Genomic DNA, 22,358 nt, shown 5'->3' with positions numbered 1-22,358 from the left:
AAGCTTTGTTTGTCAGGTCTGCAATGCAATTCTTTTACCTGTGCAGATGATCAGGATTTTGAAATTCTCTGATTATTACCAAATGTATCAGTAAATATATTCTATTACATATTTCTCCTTCAACAGTCACACCTGGTCTTTAGCTAAATTTTTTTTTTTGTTTCCTTGGAAAGAATTTAGGTATTGATCTTAGAGAATTCTTGTAAAAACTGAATTATTTCATTAATCTACATAGTACTGTGCCCTCATTGAAATGTCAAAATTAAATTAAGTAGTCAAACACTGTGTAGGGGAGATGCATACAGTACAAGAAGCAACCTGGTTTATTATTTTATTGCATGGTGTGATTTGAAAAGCTGAGGACTATATGTACACAGATTTGCTTTTGGTATCCTCCTTGCTTTTGACTGAATCTCTGCAATGCAAGACAAGATTTCTCCCTCACTCACCTACCCAGACGAAGTCATTATCTACATAAATGAAAGCTACCACCTTGCAAACAGTGAGTAAGTTTACAGAGGTGAATAGGCTGACTGTTTGTCAGGAAGACTTCCATAAAGTAATTAGTGGCGTATATTTAAAAGGGATTTGTTAAATTGAATCAAACTTCAGTGGAGAGAATTTTGCTTTCAGTTAAAGTAGACATAACTGGGTTTAACATAAGTCACTAATAGTTCCCATACAAAGATGTCTAAGAGATTTAACCAATTAATTTAAAAAGTCTGTTAGGATTTGTTTTCTAATGCTTTTCTGAAGATCACCTGACTTCTTTGTGAATAAATTTAAATTTACAGCTGCATGTATCAAAAGCATAAAAAGGTGGGATTTAGAATGTGTATTTGTGTCAGAAAAAAGCCTCTTGTGCAGAAAGAGTACTATCAAAAAGCTCACCTTTTGACAGCCTTTCTTACTTGGCTTGAGAATAGAGGGGCAGGAATAATCAACAGCAACAAAAGAAATGGCTTTGCCAGCATAAACTACATCCCTGCTAAGACAATCAATCAAAGCACAACACCTCCGTAGCTACGCTAGTAACTCTCTCATAATGTAGGTCTAATTTAAGGATGACAGAGCAACATTTCAAACTACCGAACTGAAAATGTATTTAGTTTTAACTTCCTGAATTCTGGAAAGCTAGAAGGAAGCAAGAACTATTTTTAAGTGACTTTTTAGAATATAATGCAATTGATGGGAATATTGTCAGTATTCAGAAGTGTACTCAGAAGAAATGTTTGCCTCCTTGTCTGTTTCACAAACAAATCAAGAAATGCACCATAGTATCTTCTATATTCCCCAGAGGGGAAAAATGCATGTGGGCATGGAAAGCAAATTTTTTCATTTAAGTAACACTGGATTAAGTAACACTGGATTTTAATGGGTAGATGATTGACACGTAGCCACTGAGGGCACGCTGTTATCCAAAACCCCCAGATTAATATAATGACTGCTCCATTGCTGTTGAACAACCTCTCAGGTGGAACACAATGCTATATATAGCTACTGTGAAGTATACGTCCTCAGATATTAGGCCTAGAGTTGAAGTCAGCATAAGAAATGCACTTCTGTGTATTTTCTGCCTCTATCTAGGGTAAATCTGAACTCCAAGCTCAGGTTGGAGCCAGAAGACATTGTAGAATGCTCCCATGGGTCCATGCAAACCAAAGAATAATACTTCTCTCTAGAAATTTGCAATGCTAGCAGCATTAATCAATCCGTAAAGTGACTGTAAGGTAAAGTCATCCCACTCAGAAAGATGCTAAACTTGAGAAATTCCTTGCCAAAGAGCCCTGAGGAAATACTAGAGCAGGGGCACAACTGAGAAGTCCTTAGTTCCCAATGTGTTACATTGACTACTGGCTAAATGCAGAAACCTGAGAATTATACTCTACACATCCTAATGCCCAGAATGGCTGTATGAAATGATTCTTCATCAGGTCCTAGAGGGCACTTCTGCAGGCCCACCACCTTGCAGCTGAGGGGGCTTGCTAGGCTGAGGGGACCCTGCAACTCCAAGGAGTCACCCTTCATATCAGTGATCTATCAGGCACGCCATACTCACAGTATCTACTGCATTTATATTAACATTCTTTTTAAACAGCTTCTCCATGATATCCAGATTGTTCATTTTAGCAGCATATTGAAATTCTCTCTCATCTGGCAATACTGTGGAAAAACAGAATTAAAAAATTGTATTATTAAAAAAAATAGCCATAACCAACATAAAGGATGATGTTACTGTTTTTCCTGTCTGTTATTTGTACTGATTTAATGTTATGAGAATCACTTGCTTCTCATAACCGAAGTGTTTCATGACTATATTTTTCTCCTTTAGAGACGTGTGGCTGATATTTCAACTTTTAAGTGCAAGTAAAGGTGGACTTTTCACAACATGGATTGCCAGTGCTTGCACTCACAGGAACAGTTTGTTTATGAAGCTCTTGCTATCTAAACGGGTCACAAATTATTACATAGGCATAGTTTGTCTGAATGGTTAGTGAATGGTACAGACTGCAGCATTTATTTCCTATTCCTCGAGAAAATGCTCTGTTTTAAAACAGAACACACCACCAAAACACAAAACATGTAAAGCAGTAACCAAACAGTATGACACGACTGGAAAAACAAACCAAACCAAACCAACAAAACCCAACCAAACGAACAAGGAATTTTACTGCAGAAAAAAACAAACGAACAAACAAAAACATGTCTACTTGAACTCAAATTTGGCCATAATGTGATACTCACTTTTAAAATGAGACCTTTCTTTGATGTCGCAATCCAAAAATTAACATCTGTTTGGTTGACTAAAGTAGTTGCAAAGCAAAGTCAGTAACTTCGAAAAGTAAATGTCTGACAGCTGGTTTAGCTGGAGGTCAGAATATTTTTCATGTTTCTACCATAACATTTAATTAATCACTTAGGAGAAAATAGTGTTGCAGTTAAATCAGTTGCAAAAATATTAGCAGAGACTTTTAATCCCATAGCATGTCACACTTAAAATACAATTAGTTAGAGATCTTCTGTCTAGAATATTTTGGGCTGAAAGCCACTTGTCCAATGCTATCACCATGGAGGCAGCACTCCGTTGAACCAGGAACTACAGCAATTATCTATTCCTTGCAGTCCTCTCAGGCAACTTCATCCCTCTGCATTATGTCTTAGTTCATTAATGCCTAATAACAACACAGCTTGAGGCAGTATGACTGCGTAATAAGGAAAATCAGGATGGCATTCACTGAATTGCATTTTATGTGTTAACCGTGGCTATAATCTCAGGGAGAATAATCACAGTTTTACTGTGGAAAATTAAACAGAAATTAAACCGGATACTTGCAAAGGTGTTTCCAGTTTTCCTACGAAATTATCCAAGTGCCTCAAACAAAAGAAGTATCCTTCCAAACTTCTCCGGAAACCACAAAATATACGTTGTTTGTATTACATCATGGGGATACAAGGAATAATTAAAAAAAAAAATTAAAAAGCATAATTTCAAAAAAAAATGCACCTGTGGCATCTGTGCCAAGGAGCATGGCTGACAGCAAAATCATCATTATGAACAGTGATCTTTGAAAATAAATGTCTCACTCCTAGTTTTCAAAGTCATAGTAAGGAAGTACCTAACAGGTACTTTCCACTAACTTGATTTCAAACTCAGGTAAACCAATGGTCAAAGGATACCTTGCTCAAGGCAAATGTGTGGAAAATGTGGAAAAACAAACAAAATAAAAGGTACAGCATAATTAGCTGCAATTAATCACAATTATGCCACATTCATTTCTGCTGACTGCTCTATCTTACATGAGGATGCAAAGATACATGCATCTCAGGACAATCAGGAACAACCCCAAGAGTTTACTCAACACTGCCTTTAATAAATCTCTCTCTCTTCACACTTCTTATTAATTCAGGAGTTGAGAACCATGACAGTATAGACACACCATGACACTGATTTGTTGCCCAAACCTTAGATGCTTTTGTAAATTTTTTTTCATGTATGAAATTACAGGAGTACAAAGCTGTCAGACTACAGGTTTATGGAACACACCTATCCAAGTGGGAGTCTTCAGGATTTGGCACTCCTTGTGTTACAAGCAATTACTCTATTTTCAAGCAACAGCAGCAATCAGTTATCTGTTTCTGGCTGTCAGATTTTCAGGGGGCATTTTCTTTGCTGACATACAAAATATCTGGCTTATATCATCACTATGTATTTATATAATAACAATTAAATAGTTATATCCAGTTTTTCTTTAGAGGTAACTGAAATTAGTACTTTTATATCCTTCCCTGATGCAGTTGGTTTCCTTTGTAGAGAGCCCTGCCAGGAGTATATAAAACATCCCAAGATTCTTCATCTCTTGGAAGAGCAAGGAAGTAATTAAAAGTGCAGAAAAGTAAATTGCTTGGTTGACCTCAAAACAAAAAGTGCGGTACCTTTAACATTTTTTTTTTCTTTTATATATGTCTTACTTTGGAGACCTCATTCTTTCTTTCAGGAATACCACAAATAAGGATGATTTCCAATGAAGTAAAAAGGTGCACCTGAGGTGTCAGTATTTACAGACAATGAAAATCCCTCATGTGTGTGTCCCTACCTCCCTGGTTTGTTTTTAACTTCCTGTTGTGGTGTCCACAAGATGAAATCCACAATTATCTTAAAAAGCACATAGGAAAAAAACCCCAGAATTTGAATTGGCTGAAGAAGTTCAAGGAAGTAAAATAAAAAAAAAAAAAGGAAGAATATTTGGATTTAAATGGCAATAAAAATATTTTACCCTGGTTTTTGTAAATTAAATCATATATTTAGTGATCTGGTAACATTTTAAATATTTTCTCTACGTTTTCTCTTTACTGGAAATAAAATTACTAGAGCAATGTAGGGATCTCGTTGAGTCACCAGATTTTTCTCTAAAATAGTAATTTTCCATTTCAAAGAAGTGATGGGGAAAACTACCTATTGAGTCCAATGGTGATATTGGATATTGAATCACTAGTTTATTATCTTTTTCTGCCCTCCTTGCCAGCCTGGGAGCATGAACCACAGCCCAATAGCATGGCTCCCGGCTGTCACACTGTGATCACAGGACTGGGACGAAGCAGGGTTTAACAACTACCACTCAGTTTTGAAAGGAATAAGGGAGTGTCTTCACAAACAAATGACTGGTGAAGATAAGACCTGAGTCTGCTGGTAAAATAACATTGATACTGAGAGATAGAAAAAACAATGGGCAGGATTTGCATAGGAATTTCCCTAATTGACCGAGATGTGTTAATAAACTACAAGAACAGAGACACAAGAAGAAAAGGGGAATGTGTGTTGGGAGTGTCTGTATTAGGGGGGATGTATATTAATTAGGCGTTCCGGGAAGCCTGCACCTCTCGAGTACCTCAGCCAGTGGGGAAAGAGAGAGGGAACCTGCAGCCGGGAAATTAGGGTAAAAGAGGCTGTGTCCTCTAGCAACTTGAGAGACCCCATGGGAAATGCCCATGACCTCTCCCTTTATTCATGAATAAAGTTACAGGCCTCTTCTGTCTCCTTTTAGGACATAAACCTCTGGCGTTTGTGGATTAATTTTCCTGACAGTTTCCACAAATCACTTGTTTTCACTAACTGAAGCTCACGCCAGAGCAGCGGGTTCTCTCAGGCTGGTTTGCAGGTTGACGGCGGCAGACCCCATCACTGAGTTGTGCTTCTGAGCGCAAGGTGCTATGACTGCTGTGTGCCTCCCAAAACGGGGGCCCAGAGCGGCTGCGAAACTGGTAGCAGATGCCAGCTCCAGGGACGTGACTAATGCCAGCAAACCCTGTCGCAGCAGCTCAGAAGGGAAGTCAAAGCAGAGCACTAGGCATTTCGCGGGACTCACCCCCTGGAACACAGCACGCCAAAACCCAGCTCCCAGTCCCACATCCCCACGTTTGCTGATGTCCTTTACTACATGTAAACAGCTCGTGTTTAACGTTGTCCTTTCCAGCCCCCACCGCTCATTTTGTTCTCCGGTCAAGGCCGAAAGCTCTTGGGTGGGTCCCAGCAGCCCTGAGAGGCCTGGCACGCTGCCCCCAGCTAAGGCACCCGGGGCTGTGCCGCCGGCCTGCGCTGGGCCCGGCCCTGCGCTGCCCTCGGCCGCCTCGCCTCCAGCCCCGCGCACTCACGGGCCTCGTGGCTCGCCGCCGCGGCTCCCTGTGCGGCATCCTCCCCGGCGCGGAGCAGGCGGCTCAGACCCTTCATTGCTGCTCTGGCCTCCTCTTCCTTCTCGGCCAAGGGAAGGGGCGCCAGGCCGGTGTGCCGAGGGAGGTGTGCTGCGCTGGCCCCGACAAACCGGTTCCCAGCACTCCAGCACACGCAGCCGGGCCAACACAGCCCTGCGGGCACACCTGCACAGCACCCTGCCGCCCCGACACACAACGCCAAGGGGCAGACCTGTGGAGCAGCTTCAGGAGCTTGTTCTAAGAGAAACCAGGAACTGAATGCACTGCATTTCTTGACAGTGGCCAGGCACTGAGCGGGACCATCCTTGGCCCATACAATACCCCCAGGCCTTGGCCTCATGTGCCAGGAACAATCAGCACCACAAGTGCACACGCAAGACAAAAGGCAGGCCTGTTGCACCAGGCAAACTAGGGGCACTTTTGAAAAGCCATGCTACAAGCACATGTATACAGACACACACAGAGGTATCACAGCTTGCATGCGATGCCTGAAGTCAGCTGGATCTATTGCTAATTACTGGGTAGCCATAGAGCTCTCTTTGCAGGTTGAAAACCATTTTGGAGAGCTATTCTCATCACTGTCAACCAGCACTCACTGGACGGGAGAAGGTGACCATCCCTGCACCCCTGCATGCTTGACACAGCCTTAGGATGTGAGAGACTGAGGTGCTTCTGCCATAAATTTGTGTGTAACTATGCACATGTGGCAGCAGTATTGATCCAATCACAAGACCTTTCAATTCCAGTTAGAAAATGTTTTAATTTGCTGTTGTCAAAGTCCTGTCAAAACCAAAACACACATCCCCAAAGGTTCAGGTTTTGTAAAGTGACATATGGAAATCCATCTAACCTACCTGTTTCTCAGTTTATCTTGAAGTCCACTATGACTTTGGTCTACTTAAGCCAGAATTGATATTTCCTTTCACATAGAGTATGATTTTTTTCCATGATAGGGCATAATTCTTTTTTTAAGTGACTACCTTAAATTTTACTTTAGAAACAGCCTTTGATGTTGCTATTTCAAAATAAATATAGGAAAAGTAGTTCCAAGAAAGCAGAACTACCAGTATTCAGCCTCACACAATTGTGAGGCTGAATTGTGAGACACATTGGAGTTCCTTCACTGTAATTTTTTCTTAAATTACACAATCATCTTAATTTCCAAGATGACTAACACCATATTGTCCATAATAAAATTAATCTGAAAGGCTTAAGAGTTTGTAAATTGAACAAATTTGGATACAAAACTATCTGCTCAGACTCTGCTTGCTGTAGATGAAGAGATTTCACACTTCCTTTCTCCTTCAAACATTTTTGGTATAGACAGGCTGCGATATATAAAAATCTTTACAATTGACACACCTTGGTCTGATAAAACAGTGTCATCAGCTGCAGTTCCAGTAGGTGAAGTTACTCACAACCCCATGGGAATAAAAACCAACCCCATGACAGTAAACTCAGTGAGAAGAACAAGCAATTGATTTAGCCATAACTGAATCATGGAGGTTTCACTTTTACTTGCTTCCTGTGAGTCAAACGTTCCAGCATTTTCTTATGAGGAAGGAAGGTTTGTATTTCCGTGTTTCTGTATGGTTATACAGACCCACTGTTTTAAATATTAATGCTTCTTTTCAAAATGAATGACAACAGACAACTATGGAATGATTAGGTTTGCCTACAAAGCTGGCACCAAAGGCGGGATAGATTTGTAGCCTCATACAGAGCATGAGTTACAGTAAAATCATAATTTTATATAATGTCATGAAACACCAGCTGCTACTTTCCAGTCCTAATTACTAACAAACAATACCATTTCACAGCATATCCTGTGCTCAAACTTTTCAAGTAGCAAGTTTAGCACATTCTCTAACCACTTCCCACAATCTTGACTCTTTCGAATGGCCCCAACAGACTGCAGAAAGATTGATGCAGAAACTTATAGAGGTGAAGAATCCAAAACAAAGTGCAGAACAAGGAAATACTGCAGCATCTTCCTTACTTGCCTTTTACAGAACCCTTGCTCTGACAGGAAATCTGAGCACTTTCTTTAATATTTAAGGTAACAGTACTAATACATATATAAATGAGTAGAGTCAGAATAAATATAAAATGTAAATTAAAACTCAAACATGTTGTATGTGTAGACTGTCTAAATTCCTTTCTTCAGAACTGGCAGAGGGAAAACCAGATCACAGAATTGTTATCCTTTTTCTCCGTTACTCACAATTAAAGAGGAATTAAAAATACTTACATATATACCTTAAATAAGGAGATACTTATGCTACACAAGAAGTCACGTCTGCTGTCAACCTAGATCATTCACATGCTTTAGAACTGTGGATATAGTAAGTGTGGAATGGCTCACACACAGGGAAATCATTTACAATTAATTTAAAGACAGCTATAAATAAAGTTTCAGATGCTAATAAAAACAGATATTAAATTAAGATCAATTATATAACACAGAGTCACTGAGAAAAATGCAAAACAAAAACATTGCTTATACAGTCTTCTCCACAAGAAACAACAGGAAAAAATGTATCACAGAAAGTGAAAACAATTTCATGCCCTGAAGGCCTTTTACAGATAAAAACAGTAATAAATACCGTATAAGGAACTATAAGGACTAGAGTGAAAAAAAAGACTTGTAAACCAATAAACACATAGTTTTGTATTGGGTTTGCATGGCCAAGCTTTGGTAGCAGCAGGGCTACAGGGGTGGCTTCTGTGAGAAGTTGCCAGAAGCTTACCCTATGTCCAGCAAAGACAATGCCAGCCAGCTGTTGGATGGACACACTGCTGGCCAAGGCTGTACCAGTTAAGTAACAGATTTAAGAAGAAAAGAAAGGTTATTGCACAGATGTAATTGCAGCCAGAGAAGAGAGGAGTGAGAACATGAGAGAACAGCCCTGCACACACCAAGGTCACTGGAGAAGGAGGGGCAGGAGGTGCTCCAGCTGCTGGAGCAGAAATTCCTGCGCAGACCATGGTGAGACAGCTGCGCCTCTGCAGCCCTTAGTGGTCAGTGGGAGTGTAGAGACCCCCCCTGCAGCCCATGGAGCAGACCCACACTGAAGCAGATGGATGCCTGAGAGGAGGCTGTGATGCCTTGGGAAGCCCACACTGGAGCAGGGTCCTTGCAGGGAGCTGTGGACACATGGAGACAGGAGCCCATGCTGCAGTACGTTTCCTGGTAGGACTTGTGACCCTGGGGGGACTCACACTGGAGCAGCCTGTCCTTGAAGGACTGCTCCCCGTGGAAGAGTGACCCACACTGCAGCAGTTCACAGAGAACTGTTGCCCATGGGATGGACTCATGTTGGAGAAGTTCATGGAGAACTGTCTCCCATGGGAGGGACCCCATATATTGGAGCAGAGGAAGGACTCCTCTCTGTGAGCAGGCTCATGTGAGGAACTGATCATAACCCCCATTGCCTGTCTCCCTGCACCACTGGGGAGAGGCAGTAGAGCTGGGAAGGAGGGAGAGGTGGGGCGAAGGTGATTTTATGGTCTTTACTTCTCATTATCCTGCTCTGATTTTGTTAGTAATAAATTCAATTAATGTATCCAATTAGTGCCTGTTTTGCCCACAATGGTATTTGATGAGTGATCTCTCCCAGTCCTCATCTCAACCCATGAGCCCTTTGTTGCATTTTTTCTCCCCTGTGCAGCTGTGGAGGGCAGTGAGAGACCAGCCTTGGTGGGTGCCTGACATACAGCCAGGATCAACCCACTACAGTATTGCAATAAATAATTTCAATCCCACTGTGAGTTTTGTTTTCACATTAACACTACTGACACATCCACAACTTCTTCATGACACTCAGATAACTCGATGACACTTCCTTTTCAGATAGCAAGAAAAAAGAAAGCTTGGCTTTCAAAGCTACACCAAACTAACTTAATTTTTCCAAGCACTTAAGAGTAACTTACCTTTTGCTATGTAATGCTTTGATAAAAACACACATTTTAAAGATATACACAATGACAAGGTAATACTTAGATTTTACACTTTATTGAATCAGAGATAAAAATATTAAAGGGATAGGTGTTCACTTCCTAAACAGCAGTGGCAGCCTTATGTTCCCTCAATTGGTTTTATGTCTTTCCTAACAAAAGTTCCCAGCTCCCATCTTTTTCAATAAAACAGGTCATGCTGAGTGCTCACTGAGCTGGTTTAGAAAAATCAACTGAATCAATTTACAGTCTGAACTAGTCCATCTGACTTGGTCCAAAGCAGATATAGGAGCACTGACATGAATTCAAATGATACAGCTGTGGGTACAGTGGCATCTGACAAACAAACAGATGAGCAGGTAGAGATGGTGTAATCATTCCAACAATTTTGAAAACAAAAAAGCACATTCTAAACTGAGCTTGGGCATCTAAGACATACCATATATACATCTGTTTGTTTAAAAACCAAGCAAATCCCAATACAATTAAACAACAAAATAGATTATTCTACAGTAGCCACTTCTTAAAAAGACTGCAGTTAAAGGGTTTAGCACTCTTTGTATGACTTCTAAGAAACATGCTGACAGAATAAATTATTTGTCTGATAAATATTTAATTACAATAAAATGTCTTTAAGCAATTTGGTGTGAACAGAAAAAATCTAAACAGAGTATTTTAAATACTTGCACTTAATTTCCTCTTTCCACTTATGCACTCATAGAATATACTTTATTCAGAAACACAAAATAATTTTAAATAGAAAGACAGCTAAACAATAAGAAGGTTCATTACCTTGCATTTGCACATAACTCATTATTATTGCACCATGAAACCCTTTATTTAGAGTAAACTTAGTGCTACTGACTGGTAACAATTTCAAATCATGAAGAAGATCTCACTCTCTTTGGAAAGGCCAAATATCAAATAGCATTTATCTGACTATCCTGGAGGAATCCTTCTCTTAATCAACAGTTTTATTAACATTTTTTAAATCAGTGAAGTCATTGTGTACTTCAGCACAATAAGTCCTTCAGATCTGCTCCATCAACTCTTACTGAAGTAATTTCCAGTAACAACAATGTAAGGTTGATAGTGCTCTAAGTTCTTGTTCTCATCCTTTGTAACTGCAAGACCAATAAATTTTTTTGTCCATTAAGAAGATGGATTTGTAAGCTAAAATCAAGCAACTCAACTCTTCTTTGTTATCACACAGGTAATCTCATAATTTAATTTGTCCAGTAAAATCAACAGAGAAGACAGCAGTTCAGGTGTGGGAGGAGGGCCTTGAGCAAGCACAGTGGGGCACCCTAGCTAATGATTCCTGTGTTCTAGGGAGCTAAATCAAAGAGCTAGCAAATTTTGATTCTTGAAAACAACTGGAAAAAAAGTAAGTACTATTCTCCAAAGAAAAGAAAAGACTCCTTCATTTGCACCTCTTCTTCTATCACAGACATGATGTTCTTTTTACACAGACATGTAATGGTTCCAAAATGACAGGCACCTGAATCCGGCGTACCACCAATGCTAAATTAACTTGCAGTCATAAAACTATGAAATACTTCATATAGAATGTGTTGCTACACAGTCATTTAAAAAACATTTCAATTGTATGTTTGGAATTGCTTGACTTGGCCTTTTTTGATACTGACTGTGACGCTGTTAGTCCAGACCTAAGGTTAAATAAAGGGAAAAAAACAAAACAGTAAGAGGTTAAAATACACAATACATACCAACACTGAATATTTTTATATTATTTTAAAACAATTTGTATACTCAAGCTTCCAGAAAACCCTTACCTTTTTGTTCCTTGTGGTAGATTTGTGCATTGCTGTCCTTTGCTTAAACCTCCTTAAAAGTAATTGAAAACAGCCAAAATTAATTACCTCAATAAAGAAAGAATGCTTCAGAAATTATATACATGGAAGAACTTTTTTAAAACTTAATCTGTCTCAAGGAGCAGACAACATTTCATTTTCTGCAGCTTGAATACTGTAATTTATATTAACATTTTTAAAAGAGGAAACCGAAAAGGCCTTTAGTTTATCGAATTAATAGCTTTCAGAAATACTTCAGCATAATGTAGTCGATTTTCAAGGTGATAATTGAAAATGATGCTTTTAATTTTTTTATCCTGCACGGGAAAAAAAAGAGGAACTTCACCTAAAGTAAGTCTTCAATTTAAATTGAAGCCTGTTTGTACATGTAACAGCAATAACTCTTTGAAAATTTTCTGTGTAAAAGATTCTTATTGTAAGTCTTAGTTATATTTTGAAAGTTCTAACACACTAGCATTTTACGTTCCTTTTATAAGGTTCCCAAAATAGAGACTAGTTTAGGCTAATACTTTACTACCTCTACATACCCTCTAATCTGGCTGAAGATTTACTCTTCATCAAAAAGAGAAACTACTTCAGAAAACATGTTACTGCTTTGGCATGTTACATGTGCAGTTACGTGATTTATTTTATTAGCTTTAAAACAGGCTTGGAAGTTTCTTCTTTTAAGCTCTAGTTCACCATTTCCCTGTTTTTGCAAGCACCTGACATTATGGAGCCTCTCTGTTAACTGAATCTCTGAAACAATCCAGGTTGAAGATGTTTTCATTGATCGTCCCTTTAATCTCAGTGACCTTCCTGAATATGGTTGGGTGTATCAAACACCATTTACAGAAATAAGCGGTAATCCTTATGTCACCTTTGTGGCCAATGGGAGGGCACTGTCAAATGAACATCACATTCATAAATTTAGTTTGCCATGAAAACCAATTTGATATTTTTAAAATAAAAATGTTCACTCCTTTATGGGCCTTACTAAAACAAGTTTGTTGAGCCAAAATTTCAAAGTCCTAAAAAGTTCAAAGTACACAATTGCCAAAATATCTTAATAGCACAAGCAGATAATTTGAATAAGCAAATATATCCTAATGCATATACTTACCAACTCTGTTTGAGTTTTCCATATTGTAAGTCTTAGCTGGAAAATTTTCTTTTTCTGTCAGCTCCTGGATAAGGCCTTTATTTAAGCAGACATCCACATGTCTGTTAAATGACACAAGATCAGTGGTTTTCTGTTCTGAATTACAAACTGGACAAACAAGAATACCGTCTTCTTTGACTTCAAAGAAACAGGATGAACTAGTTCCTCCTGTATATTCTGTCTTGTCAAAATGGTCTTCATTGTCTTGCAATATTCTTTTAGGGAAGAGACACTGTTTCATACATATGTTTCTAGCAATGTCACTGAGATTGCTAGGCTGTTGTTGTCTGGGAGATTTATCAGATATTATCTGACCAAATTTTTCTGTGCTATTGTTAGTAGAGCTGTCAGATACACTTGCAGACTGGTCTGTTTCTGCTAATTGATCTGTTTTATTTTTTTGACATTCATCAACATAGTCATTTTTAAACTGTGGAAGAAAGTTAGGTGTATTTTCTCTTGAACTGTCATTCTTGGGTATTTCCATAGTACCTTTAACAAGCATCCCATTGAGGCACTCATCAATATGTCTATTTAGTTCTTCCAAATTACTGCTGCTTTGCTCCTCAAAGCAAACAGGACAGGTGAAGATCTTACAAACATGAGAATTCTGTAAATCTGTGACTTTCTTCGTTTCTTCCACAAAATTTGCTGATGATTTCCTATCATGAAAGGGCTGCTTACCTCTGGTTTCATTTGGAGAAAGATTTTCACTACTCAGTTGTCTTGCCGCTCGCTTTTGATCAAAAAAGCTCCCTCTATGAGATGCTTCTGAATACTTTTTAGTATTTTTTGTGAAATACTCTTGGTTGGACTTCTCTGGCTGAAGCCTAAGGAAACCAATTTCTTTTCCTGATTTTAAGAAACTTGTAATGCTTTTTTGTTGGTATTTCTTTTCTTCTTCAGTTAGAAATCCTGATACTCGTACACCTAATGATGAAAAAGAAACTTACAATAACAATTTTATGAAAGCTTGATACTAACTTCGAATTAACACCTTTTGAGGTATCACTCAATAAAAGTCCAATTCATCTCTAAAAAGATGCTAGCAAATGCTACTAATTGATCACAATGTCAATACAATTTTATCAGACCCAAACACTTGCCCAACCATATTATTAATTTTAGCACCCTGATGTTTTAACTGATTGCATTATAACATGAAGCTGTAAACTTAATACAGTTACATAGAATTCAGTCTGAAAGTTTTGCATGAACTTTACCCATCAAAATATATTTTTCTTCAGCACATTCTAATATCTTAGAGAGTAAGTTTCAAATATTACTAAATGATTCATGCAGAATGTGTAAGCAACTGAAACACACAAGTCTTGGGGTCAAAACACAGAGTTTACTGTTGTCAGAAATGTTCGCATCTCCTGCAGAACATTGCACTTTCAGATCTACAAGCGCTTCTGTTGCTGTGGTGTAAAGCAGAATTAAAAGCTCTTTTAAAGCAGTAGAATTAAGCACTGCTGTGAGTCAGGATTCTACTGATGTATACATTGTACATATACATCATGCTGATGTGTATGCTGTTGCATGAAAAAAAGTACAACCTCAATTAGTATAACATTCCTGAGTCACCATTCAGCACTCCAGATCTGCTTCACTTTGCAAAAACTACCAGGGTAATAGAAAAAGGTTAAATACATTTATACCAGTTTTACTTTAGAGTATGGTGTATTATTTTAAAATGCTCTAAGACTTCCTAACTCTGAAAAGGAAGAATGGATTTGAAATATCTTACCCATAAGTCTTATCCGTAGCGGGTGAGGAGCAACACTATCAATTTCTGTTCCTAACAAATCTTTAGCAACAGCAAATATTTCCTCCTCAGTAGAAACAGAAGACAGTCCAGTTGAAGCTCTTGTTTTAACTTCAAAGTTCACATTCTTAAGCTTCAGTGTAACAGTTTTACCCTAGGAAAAAAACCCCACAATTAAAAAAAAAGGTTAAGTATGTCAAATGTGAAGATATGGGATAGAAACAATTCTTATGTAGCATTTATATAAGGCCCTTAAGCCATAGTCAAGACTGTGTGTTTATCTGTGCACAGCAAGGGCCACTCCCAAGAATTTGTCTGCAAGATTCTGTACTTCGCCCTGAATTTCTGCCAAAGTTGAATTCTCTGAACTGGGTCACTTCACTGCAGTTCTCAGCAGACCACCTGTCACCAGTGCATGTTCAATAGCATTCACATTTTGGCTACAGGCACAGCTTCTGCTCTGTCTAAAATATATTATTTCCTCATCTGGAAATTTTCAATGCCAGATATCCTAACGACTGAGAATGCAAATGTGATATCCAATTACAGATCCCTTCAAAACTTACTTCTTCCTGCATAATGCTATCACAGCCACACACAGCATCTGTGTTCGGCACAGATATTCCCCTGGCAACACCTCCCAAACCATTTGTGTGATTTATTATGTCCATCCAGATGTAAATGCACTCTCTTTGTTCTGGTGTTTTTGTACGCTTATCCCTTTGTCCTTCTTAGCTGATCATTTCCCTTTCAACCTGTCATCCTTTGAGACAATCTTTTATGGCTGAAGAAGACCAATGACAATTCTTTTAGGTCTTGAATGTTATTCCTTGCTTCACCGTAAGACCTTAAAATAAAATATGAACTGTTCTTTCCAAGTAATAAACAGGTATCTGGGGAGAAGGAATAAATGGACTGTTTCTACTATTCATACTGCTGAATGGTGTGAATAACTTGTCAGCCAGTTTGGCACACATCAAGTTCTTAAACTACAAAATTGGCCATTGACTGGATCCTGTACGTGTATACAGGAGAGAAACACAGTGTTTTAAATACATTGGTATTTCATGATTGACCAAAGCATGGCTTGTAGACAGTCAGCTCTATTATTCCCTTATAAATATTGCTTTTAGCAGAGGAAGTTTATATGCCAAATAACTTGGTTGATCAATTTAATTTAATTTTTATCCCACACCTGCACTGATAGCCACCTGCACAACAAGAAAATGCTGGCTAAATCATTCTAAACACCTGCAAATTAAAGAATTAGACTTCTGAATATAGATTGCATAGTATGATATTGCTGAAAGCGTTTATACTAAAGCTGCATTGAATTGTTGTCTTTTTGCAAGTAACCTGAATAATATAAATACCTTAAGTCCCTTTTTCTGTAGGTCTTGAGCAAGGTCTCTGCAGAGCTCTCGACACAAACTGTACTGGTCTTCTGCTGTATTCATTTCACTGAATGTTCTAAGACAAAAATATGATCTTTTTCAGTATGAATCCTATAATATGTTCAGTGCCTGCAATCTAAAAGTACTTTTTGTATAGTTAAGCAATACTATAATCAGAAGAATGTTGTATAGGTTCCAGTTCTTACTTCAAGGAACAATGATTATTAATAGGAGTATTTTGTTCACAAAACGTCTGAAAGGCCCTTCAAATAATCACATAATTTGGCTTCCAATTTTTCATGCACTGTTTGAAAATCATTCCGATTTATGGCCATTACTGCTTAAATAGTTGCAAGACAGAATACTAACAGTAAGTGAATTCATAAAGCCAGCCAAGTTATTTGTATTTAATCTCCTTGTACACACTGTGTAACATCAGAAGAAAGCCAGGAGTCAGAAGTCAACATCAGAGCCAAGTATCAGAAATAAATAATGCAGATGCTAAGAAAAAGATGCCAACTCGGATAATTATGTCTAGCCTCAGAGGAGGAAAAGCTATCCTTCTGCCAAAAATGTTGCCAACTGCCTTTGCTAGAGCTTCTTAGTAGGGAAATTACAGTGTTACTTTTTTATTGTACATTTGCTTTTTAGTAATAATGTGAGAGGAAAAGCAGCCTTTGGTTAGTTGAGGTTTTAAGACAAATGGGAAACAAAGCTTACAGACAGCACATGTTTTTAGAAAGGTCCCACAGATACATTGTTTCATATCAGCCTTTATATTGATGAGTGTAAGGTCAATAAAACTACAGTGGATTTCACATCTCTAAGTTATAGTCAGGTTTATCTGATTGCAGTGAAAACTCATCCTGTATTATGAGTCACGTTCCCCTAAGAATGTTTGCATGCTTCCAAACTAATGGGATGAGTATTTCACTATGGGTCCCACACCATTATCCAAGAAGTAACTTGTGCTATTCAGACAATACTGCAGTGATTGAGAAGCTGTAAAAGTCCAAGATTTGGAAGGGACAGGATAGAGGGAATGCAATTTCAGGGCTGTCTCTTCCCCCACATAAACTAGTTTCATGATCTCAGAAGCCTGTAGACATCTCTGGTCTAAAACTGTTCCCTCTGAGGAAAAAAAGCAAGAAAAGCAACACAAAAAGGTACAATAAAGATGCCCAGGACATCTCTCTGACTGCAAACTACCAAAAGACTAAAGCCATAAATTTTTCAGCTGTGATGGTACCATATTGGGTTTACTTAAGCTGCTCACAACTACTAAGTCTCAATAGGACTAAGCATCTTTTCTTACCATCTTTTCTAAGAAAACACAACACATGATGATAGGGATAATTATTAAAGTGCTTTACAGATTCTCCTGACAGAACTTGTTTTTTAAAACTGAACTACCTTCTTAAGGAACACTGGTAAAAATCTTACTTACGAAATACATGTGACTGCAAGCTACTACACTGATATTGATATTAAACTTTATAAAAAAAAATAAATTCAAGCCCTTATATATTTCCACCCTGTCTTATGGCTTAAAGATCACTCTGATGCATTAAAGGCACTAGCAGAATCAGATGATAAGAAAAGAGAGCACACAAAGTGACAAAAATACATTCATGGAATTCTGGAGCCATGGACAAAAAATAATGCAAGCTTGAATCTGGTTTGGTGAACTTGTTGTAAATGTGGATTTTTAAATAAATACCTAATGACATTATATGACTAATAAAAGTATACTTTACTTGGTATTTAGTAGTTTTAATGGTTTATGTAATTTTTTCAATATAAGGAAGCATACCTTTCAGTGCTCATACTTTTTCTTTCTCCATCCCTTTAAAGAGAAAAACAATTTATTATACTTACTCGATGTAGAAATGTTATCTTTGCAATAAACTCCAAGTCAACCAATCATGCTCAAGTAACAAACAGTGGTCTCGTCTATAAAGTCTGGATGGTAACTTTGTCTACAAATCTTGTACATCAAGTTTAAGCAAGCGCAAAAAGAAGAATTAAGAAAACAACAAAACTAAACTACTGTAGATTAAGACACAGATCAGCTGCAGATGTCTTAAAAAAAAAAAAATCAGTTTAAAAAACCAACCAAACACACCCCGCCCCCGCAACTCATCTCTTACATCAGAGGGAGTCTCATTTAAAAACAAAACAAACTACAAATCCTATGTTGTCTCACCTAGCTATTAGAATCCTGTACATACATGTATATTTGAATTTCCTTTATCTGAGGATCTGAGGAAATAGTTTGCTTTCAGTCTAAATGATTGTTCAGGTTAAAGGTGAAGTGTTAAAGCTTTTTTTTGCCTGTTGCTTCCTTTCTTTTCAGTTATAATTGAGCATCCTTTAACAACTCCTCTACATATAAGGAGATCCTGAGAGCAATTTCTTTTTAGGTCGTTCTTCTGTTTGTAAGTATTGGAAATAACAAATTTGGTATTTTTAGTTTTTCTTAAAAGAAGGTAGCCAGAGACAATAACTGTAAGACAAAATATTGACTTAAAACTCAGATGTTGATGTATTAAATACTTGCTTTCTCCACACTAAAATCACTGAAATCAAGTTGGTGCTGACAAAAAATAAAAAACAAACAAAAACAAACAAAACCCCATAGCAACAAACAAAAACCCCCAAAGAAACAAACAAAAAGAAGACAAGAAAGACATTTCTTAGATATTAAAGCCATTAAAACCCCTGACCTTTGAAATGCTTCTTTTTAAAAAAATGTACTGGGAGATAACCCAGGCTGTACAACACCTAACTAGGGTGAATAAGAAGAAAGAATGCACCAATTATCAAAAGACTATCCAAGGTCTTTTTATATATTAACAGAAAAAAATAATTTGGAAACTGTGTTTTATCTTTTATCAAGTCACCTTCACAAAGTTGGTCTTACTGCATAATTTTTAACAAGTCAGTATACTTTAAACAGAAAAGAAAAAAACCACAAAAATTTGTGCTACCACATTAGCAGGCTTCAAACGGCTAACTGTACTTGGTAGTCAAATGGAAAAAATGGAAGATTACTATCAGACAAGTTACAGATATAAAATAGAATAGGTCTTTCAGAAATATGTAAGAGACTTTGGAACTTCTAATGAAATCAAATCATTGTCAAGCTGTTTTAAAATAGAATTTTAGTACTTTGGAAAGGAGTATTTTTTAAAAGGAATCAATACTTTATTAAGGCTTTAGTCACATAAACAGTAAAATGCCATGTTTTTGGGTTTTTTAAAGAACAGGTGTTTCATGTTTGTCTCCTGGACAGGCTTAGAAATGACAAGCTATTGTTAAAAAATATATCCACTAGTAAGACTGATTTCTCCCATCTTAAAAAGGAGTGTAAAAGCCATTAAAGTACTGCAAACCTTAAAAGAACATATATTAAGGATAGAATAATCTTCAGTTCTATTCCACCAAAGTCACATGTTGGTATTACAAATATGTAATCCTGATAGGAAACACAGAAACTTCACTGCCAATTTGCCACCAGGGAAGACCAAATATCTCTGAAAATCCCTGATTTTCATTATAATCCAATAATTGTAAACATCTGTGCATTTGTATTGTTTTTGAAGAAAAGGGAGTGTACACCTCTGCTTAGGACAACTCAGTTCTGTTCACTATTTCGATAATTATGAGGCTATCCTACTTTGATTTCTTGACATACAGTTATGTACAACTTCCCTGACAAGAATTTTTTGGATTTCATATTTAGACACAGCTGTAAAAACCTTTGTTTTTTAATATTTGGTTACTGCACCTTAGACAAGTATAACAATAACTGGCATCAGAGATTTCAAGTGTATTTCCATACTAGGTGTCAAATAATAATATCTTTGGTATGTAACATACACAAGGAAACATTCAGAAAAATGTTGACACAGGAGGTAAAAAACCCAAGGCATACTTTTCCAATTGTGTTGAGCCCAAACCAAGGGAAATATCCAAGAAATTACGCCAAGAGACTTCTGAAAAAAGAAGAGAAAGCAGCGCCCTCTGCTGGTAAAGTTCTGAGCAAGTCACAATTCCAAGGGCTTTTAACATCTTCTCTGTGACTTTTCCAATACCTGGCACCTAAAAAAGAGTATGTAACATTATACTGGAAACTTTCCATTTGTAGATCTATTACCAAGAACAATTTGAATCAAACACAACGTGAAAGATTACCTAGAAAACTCTATCTTTTCAGTAGAAATCTTGCTTCTCAAACAGAAAGGCATTACATGACAGAACAATAAACACCATTGTGTTTCTTACCTTTCTAATGGGCAAATCTTTTAGGAAATCTAGCACTGCTTGTCTCTCAGGAGAAATTCTGTACTGCCCATTAGGTTTATTACGATCACTGCACATTTTTGCTAGCATTGTATTTGGTGCTATTCCTTAAAAACAAACAAACAAACATAGTATTTAAAAAAAACATAAGACAAAGTTTAATTTCAACTGTCCAATATTTAAAAGTGAATAAGTAGCCTACACACCTGACAAAGACTAAAATAAGGAAAAGAATGATGATAACTGAAAACCATATTTGATACAATTCTGCTAAAAAGTTTTGTGACAGTTATGAAAGAACAAATAAATGTAACAGATTAAATATAATTTAAATAAAGTGTACTTCTTATTTTAAGACAGTCGGGATAATACAACATGCACTAATAAGTCAAGAGGGGTTAAACACCAAGTCCTTAAAAATAACATCAGTTACATGATTCAACACTTTTATGATGGTGATTATGGTAAGAAAGGAAATGCTTATAATGGTAGTTAAGATGAACTCTTAATAAGAAGGAGACCTTTCTTCCCTGTATTTCAGTAAAAAGACTTCTTTGGACAGAATTGAACAAATTTTATTATTTTATGGGCTACTACTGGAATGCAATAATTTAAAAATGTATATATATTTCACAGACATCAGAGGAATGTGGAGGAATGTGGAGGGATGGCTCTTTTCTATCAAAGTAATCATTTTTACAAATGAACTCAGGAATTTCTTTAGCAAGAAAACCAGAACTTTGCCTGACAGCCCTGGTGGTCTAAATTTTTGTTTGTTCACTGATATGACATATTATTCAAGATAGGAGAAATAATTTTATTTATTATTGATTATCTGTATTTTTTCGCTTACCCTTCTAATTATTTTTCATTTTTGGGATTAAGACCCCTGTTGGCACTTATAAAAGCTATGCCTGTTTTCTAAACACTAACTTATCCCTACAAAGACAAAATTTCCATAAACAAAAGTGTTCTTTTACTACCACTCATGAAATAACATACATGGGAGGGAGGTTCTCATCCTGCTTCTTCTTACTAGGCCTTTTCTTCACCTCTTATATTACACACTTTCCTGACTTTCTGGAGCTGCTTCGTAAAGCTCACCATTGCCTGATACTTGGGTGACCTGGTTCACAAAGCAGTTTGGATGGCGTCCAAACTAAGTGGCTAGGGACATAACACTGTTTTTAGTCAATCAAAATAGCTGAGATTTAAAGGTTGGTTGCCTGAAGTCAAGACATAAAACTTGATTGGTAAATATTAAAAAGCTATTGAAGAGTTTATTAGCTTCATCATATATTCTCTTCTCTGAGGACTAACATTTTAATGAATTTTGATATTGTTTTAAGCAAGGAACAGGGTGGAGAGGTTAGAAATATGTAACAGCACAGATCTGCTGTTCACACTAAGACCAGTTCAGCAATCAGCGACAGACTGCACTATGACCCACTGGCTGACAAAAACAATTTACATGACGCACTAGAGTAACAACCACCTGGACTAAGATTAGCTCAAGTGCACTGGTCAATCTTCCTCACTGCTTACTTATATTTCAAGAAGAAAGAAGCAAAAAGATTATGTAACTGTTTCAATTATTTAAAAAGAGAAAAAAAGAAAACAAACAGTAGTGGCTTTGACAGCTGTGACATCTCTTGAAATAACTGAAAGTCACATTCTTTGCAGGCTTTCAAAGCTTCTTTTTTTTTTTTTTTTTTTTTTTTGCAGAAGAATGCTGTGGCAAGGCTAAATTC

The 22,358-nt window shown here is 37.3% G+C and overlaps 2 protein-coding genes across 3 annotated transcripts in view; both read right to left on the bottom strand.

Moving 5' to 3' along the window:
• ANKDD1B (ankyrin repeat and death domain containing 1B) overlaps positions 1 to 6,559 on the bottom strand; it is a 29,031-nt gene extending 22,472 nt beyond the window's left edge. The window contains exons 1-2 of one of the 2 annotated variants that reach the window (XM_085043609.1): positions 6,151 to 6,559; positions 2,060 to 2,163 (exon numbers count right to left, since the gene is read on the bottom strand). In XM_085043609.1, the coding sequence (XP_084899735.1) occupies positions 2,060 to 2,163; positions 6,151 to 6,547 (501 nt within the window). In that variant the 5' untranslated portion in view covers positions 6,548 to 6,559. The remainder of the gene's footprint in view (positions 1 to 2,059; positions 2,164 to 6,150) is intronic. The other variant, XM_085043610.1, reaches the window with a different exon arrangement.
• Positions 6,560 to 10,203: 3,644 nt separating this feature from the next.
• POLK (DNA polymerase kappa) overlaps positions 10,204 to 22,358 on the bottom strand; it is a 39,439-nt gene continuing 27,284 nt past the window's right edge. Inside the window, exons 10-16 of the mRNA XM_085042786.1 lie at positions 20,240 to 20,406; positions 18,116 to 18,148; positions 16,282 to 16,378; positions 14,891 to 15,062; positions 13,102 to 14,070; positions 11,961 to 12,012; positions 10,204 to 11,834 (exon numbers count right to left, since the gene is read on the bottom strand). Of these exons, the coding sequence (XP_084898912.1) occupies positions 11,750 to 11,834; positions 11,961 to 12,012; positions 13,102 to 14,070; positions 14,891 to 15,062; positions 16,282 to 16,378; positions 18,116 to 18,148; positions 20,240 to 20,406 (1,575 nt within the window). The 3' untranslated portion in view covers positions 10,204 to 11,749. The remainder of the gene's footprint in view (positions 11,835 to 11,960; positions 12,013 to 13,101; positions 14,071 to 14,890; positions 15,063 to 16,281; positions 16,379 to 18,115; positions 18,149 to 20,239; positions 20,407 to 22,358) is intronic.

This window comes from Lichenostomus cassidix, chromosome Z, assembly GCF_008360975.1.
Source record: "Lichenostomus cassidix isolate B80296 chromosome Z, HeHo_3.0, whole genome shotgun sequence".
NCBI classification, from domain to species: Eukaryota; Metazoa; Chordata; class Aves; order Passeriformes; family Meliphagidae; genus Lichenostomus; species Lichenostomus cassidix.
This window is presented reverse-complemented; position numbering and strand designations above follow the sequence as displayed.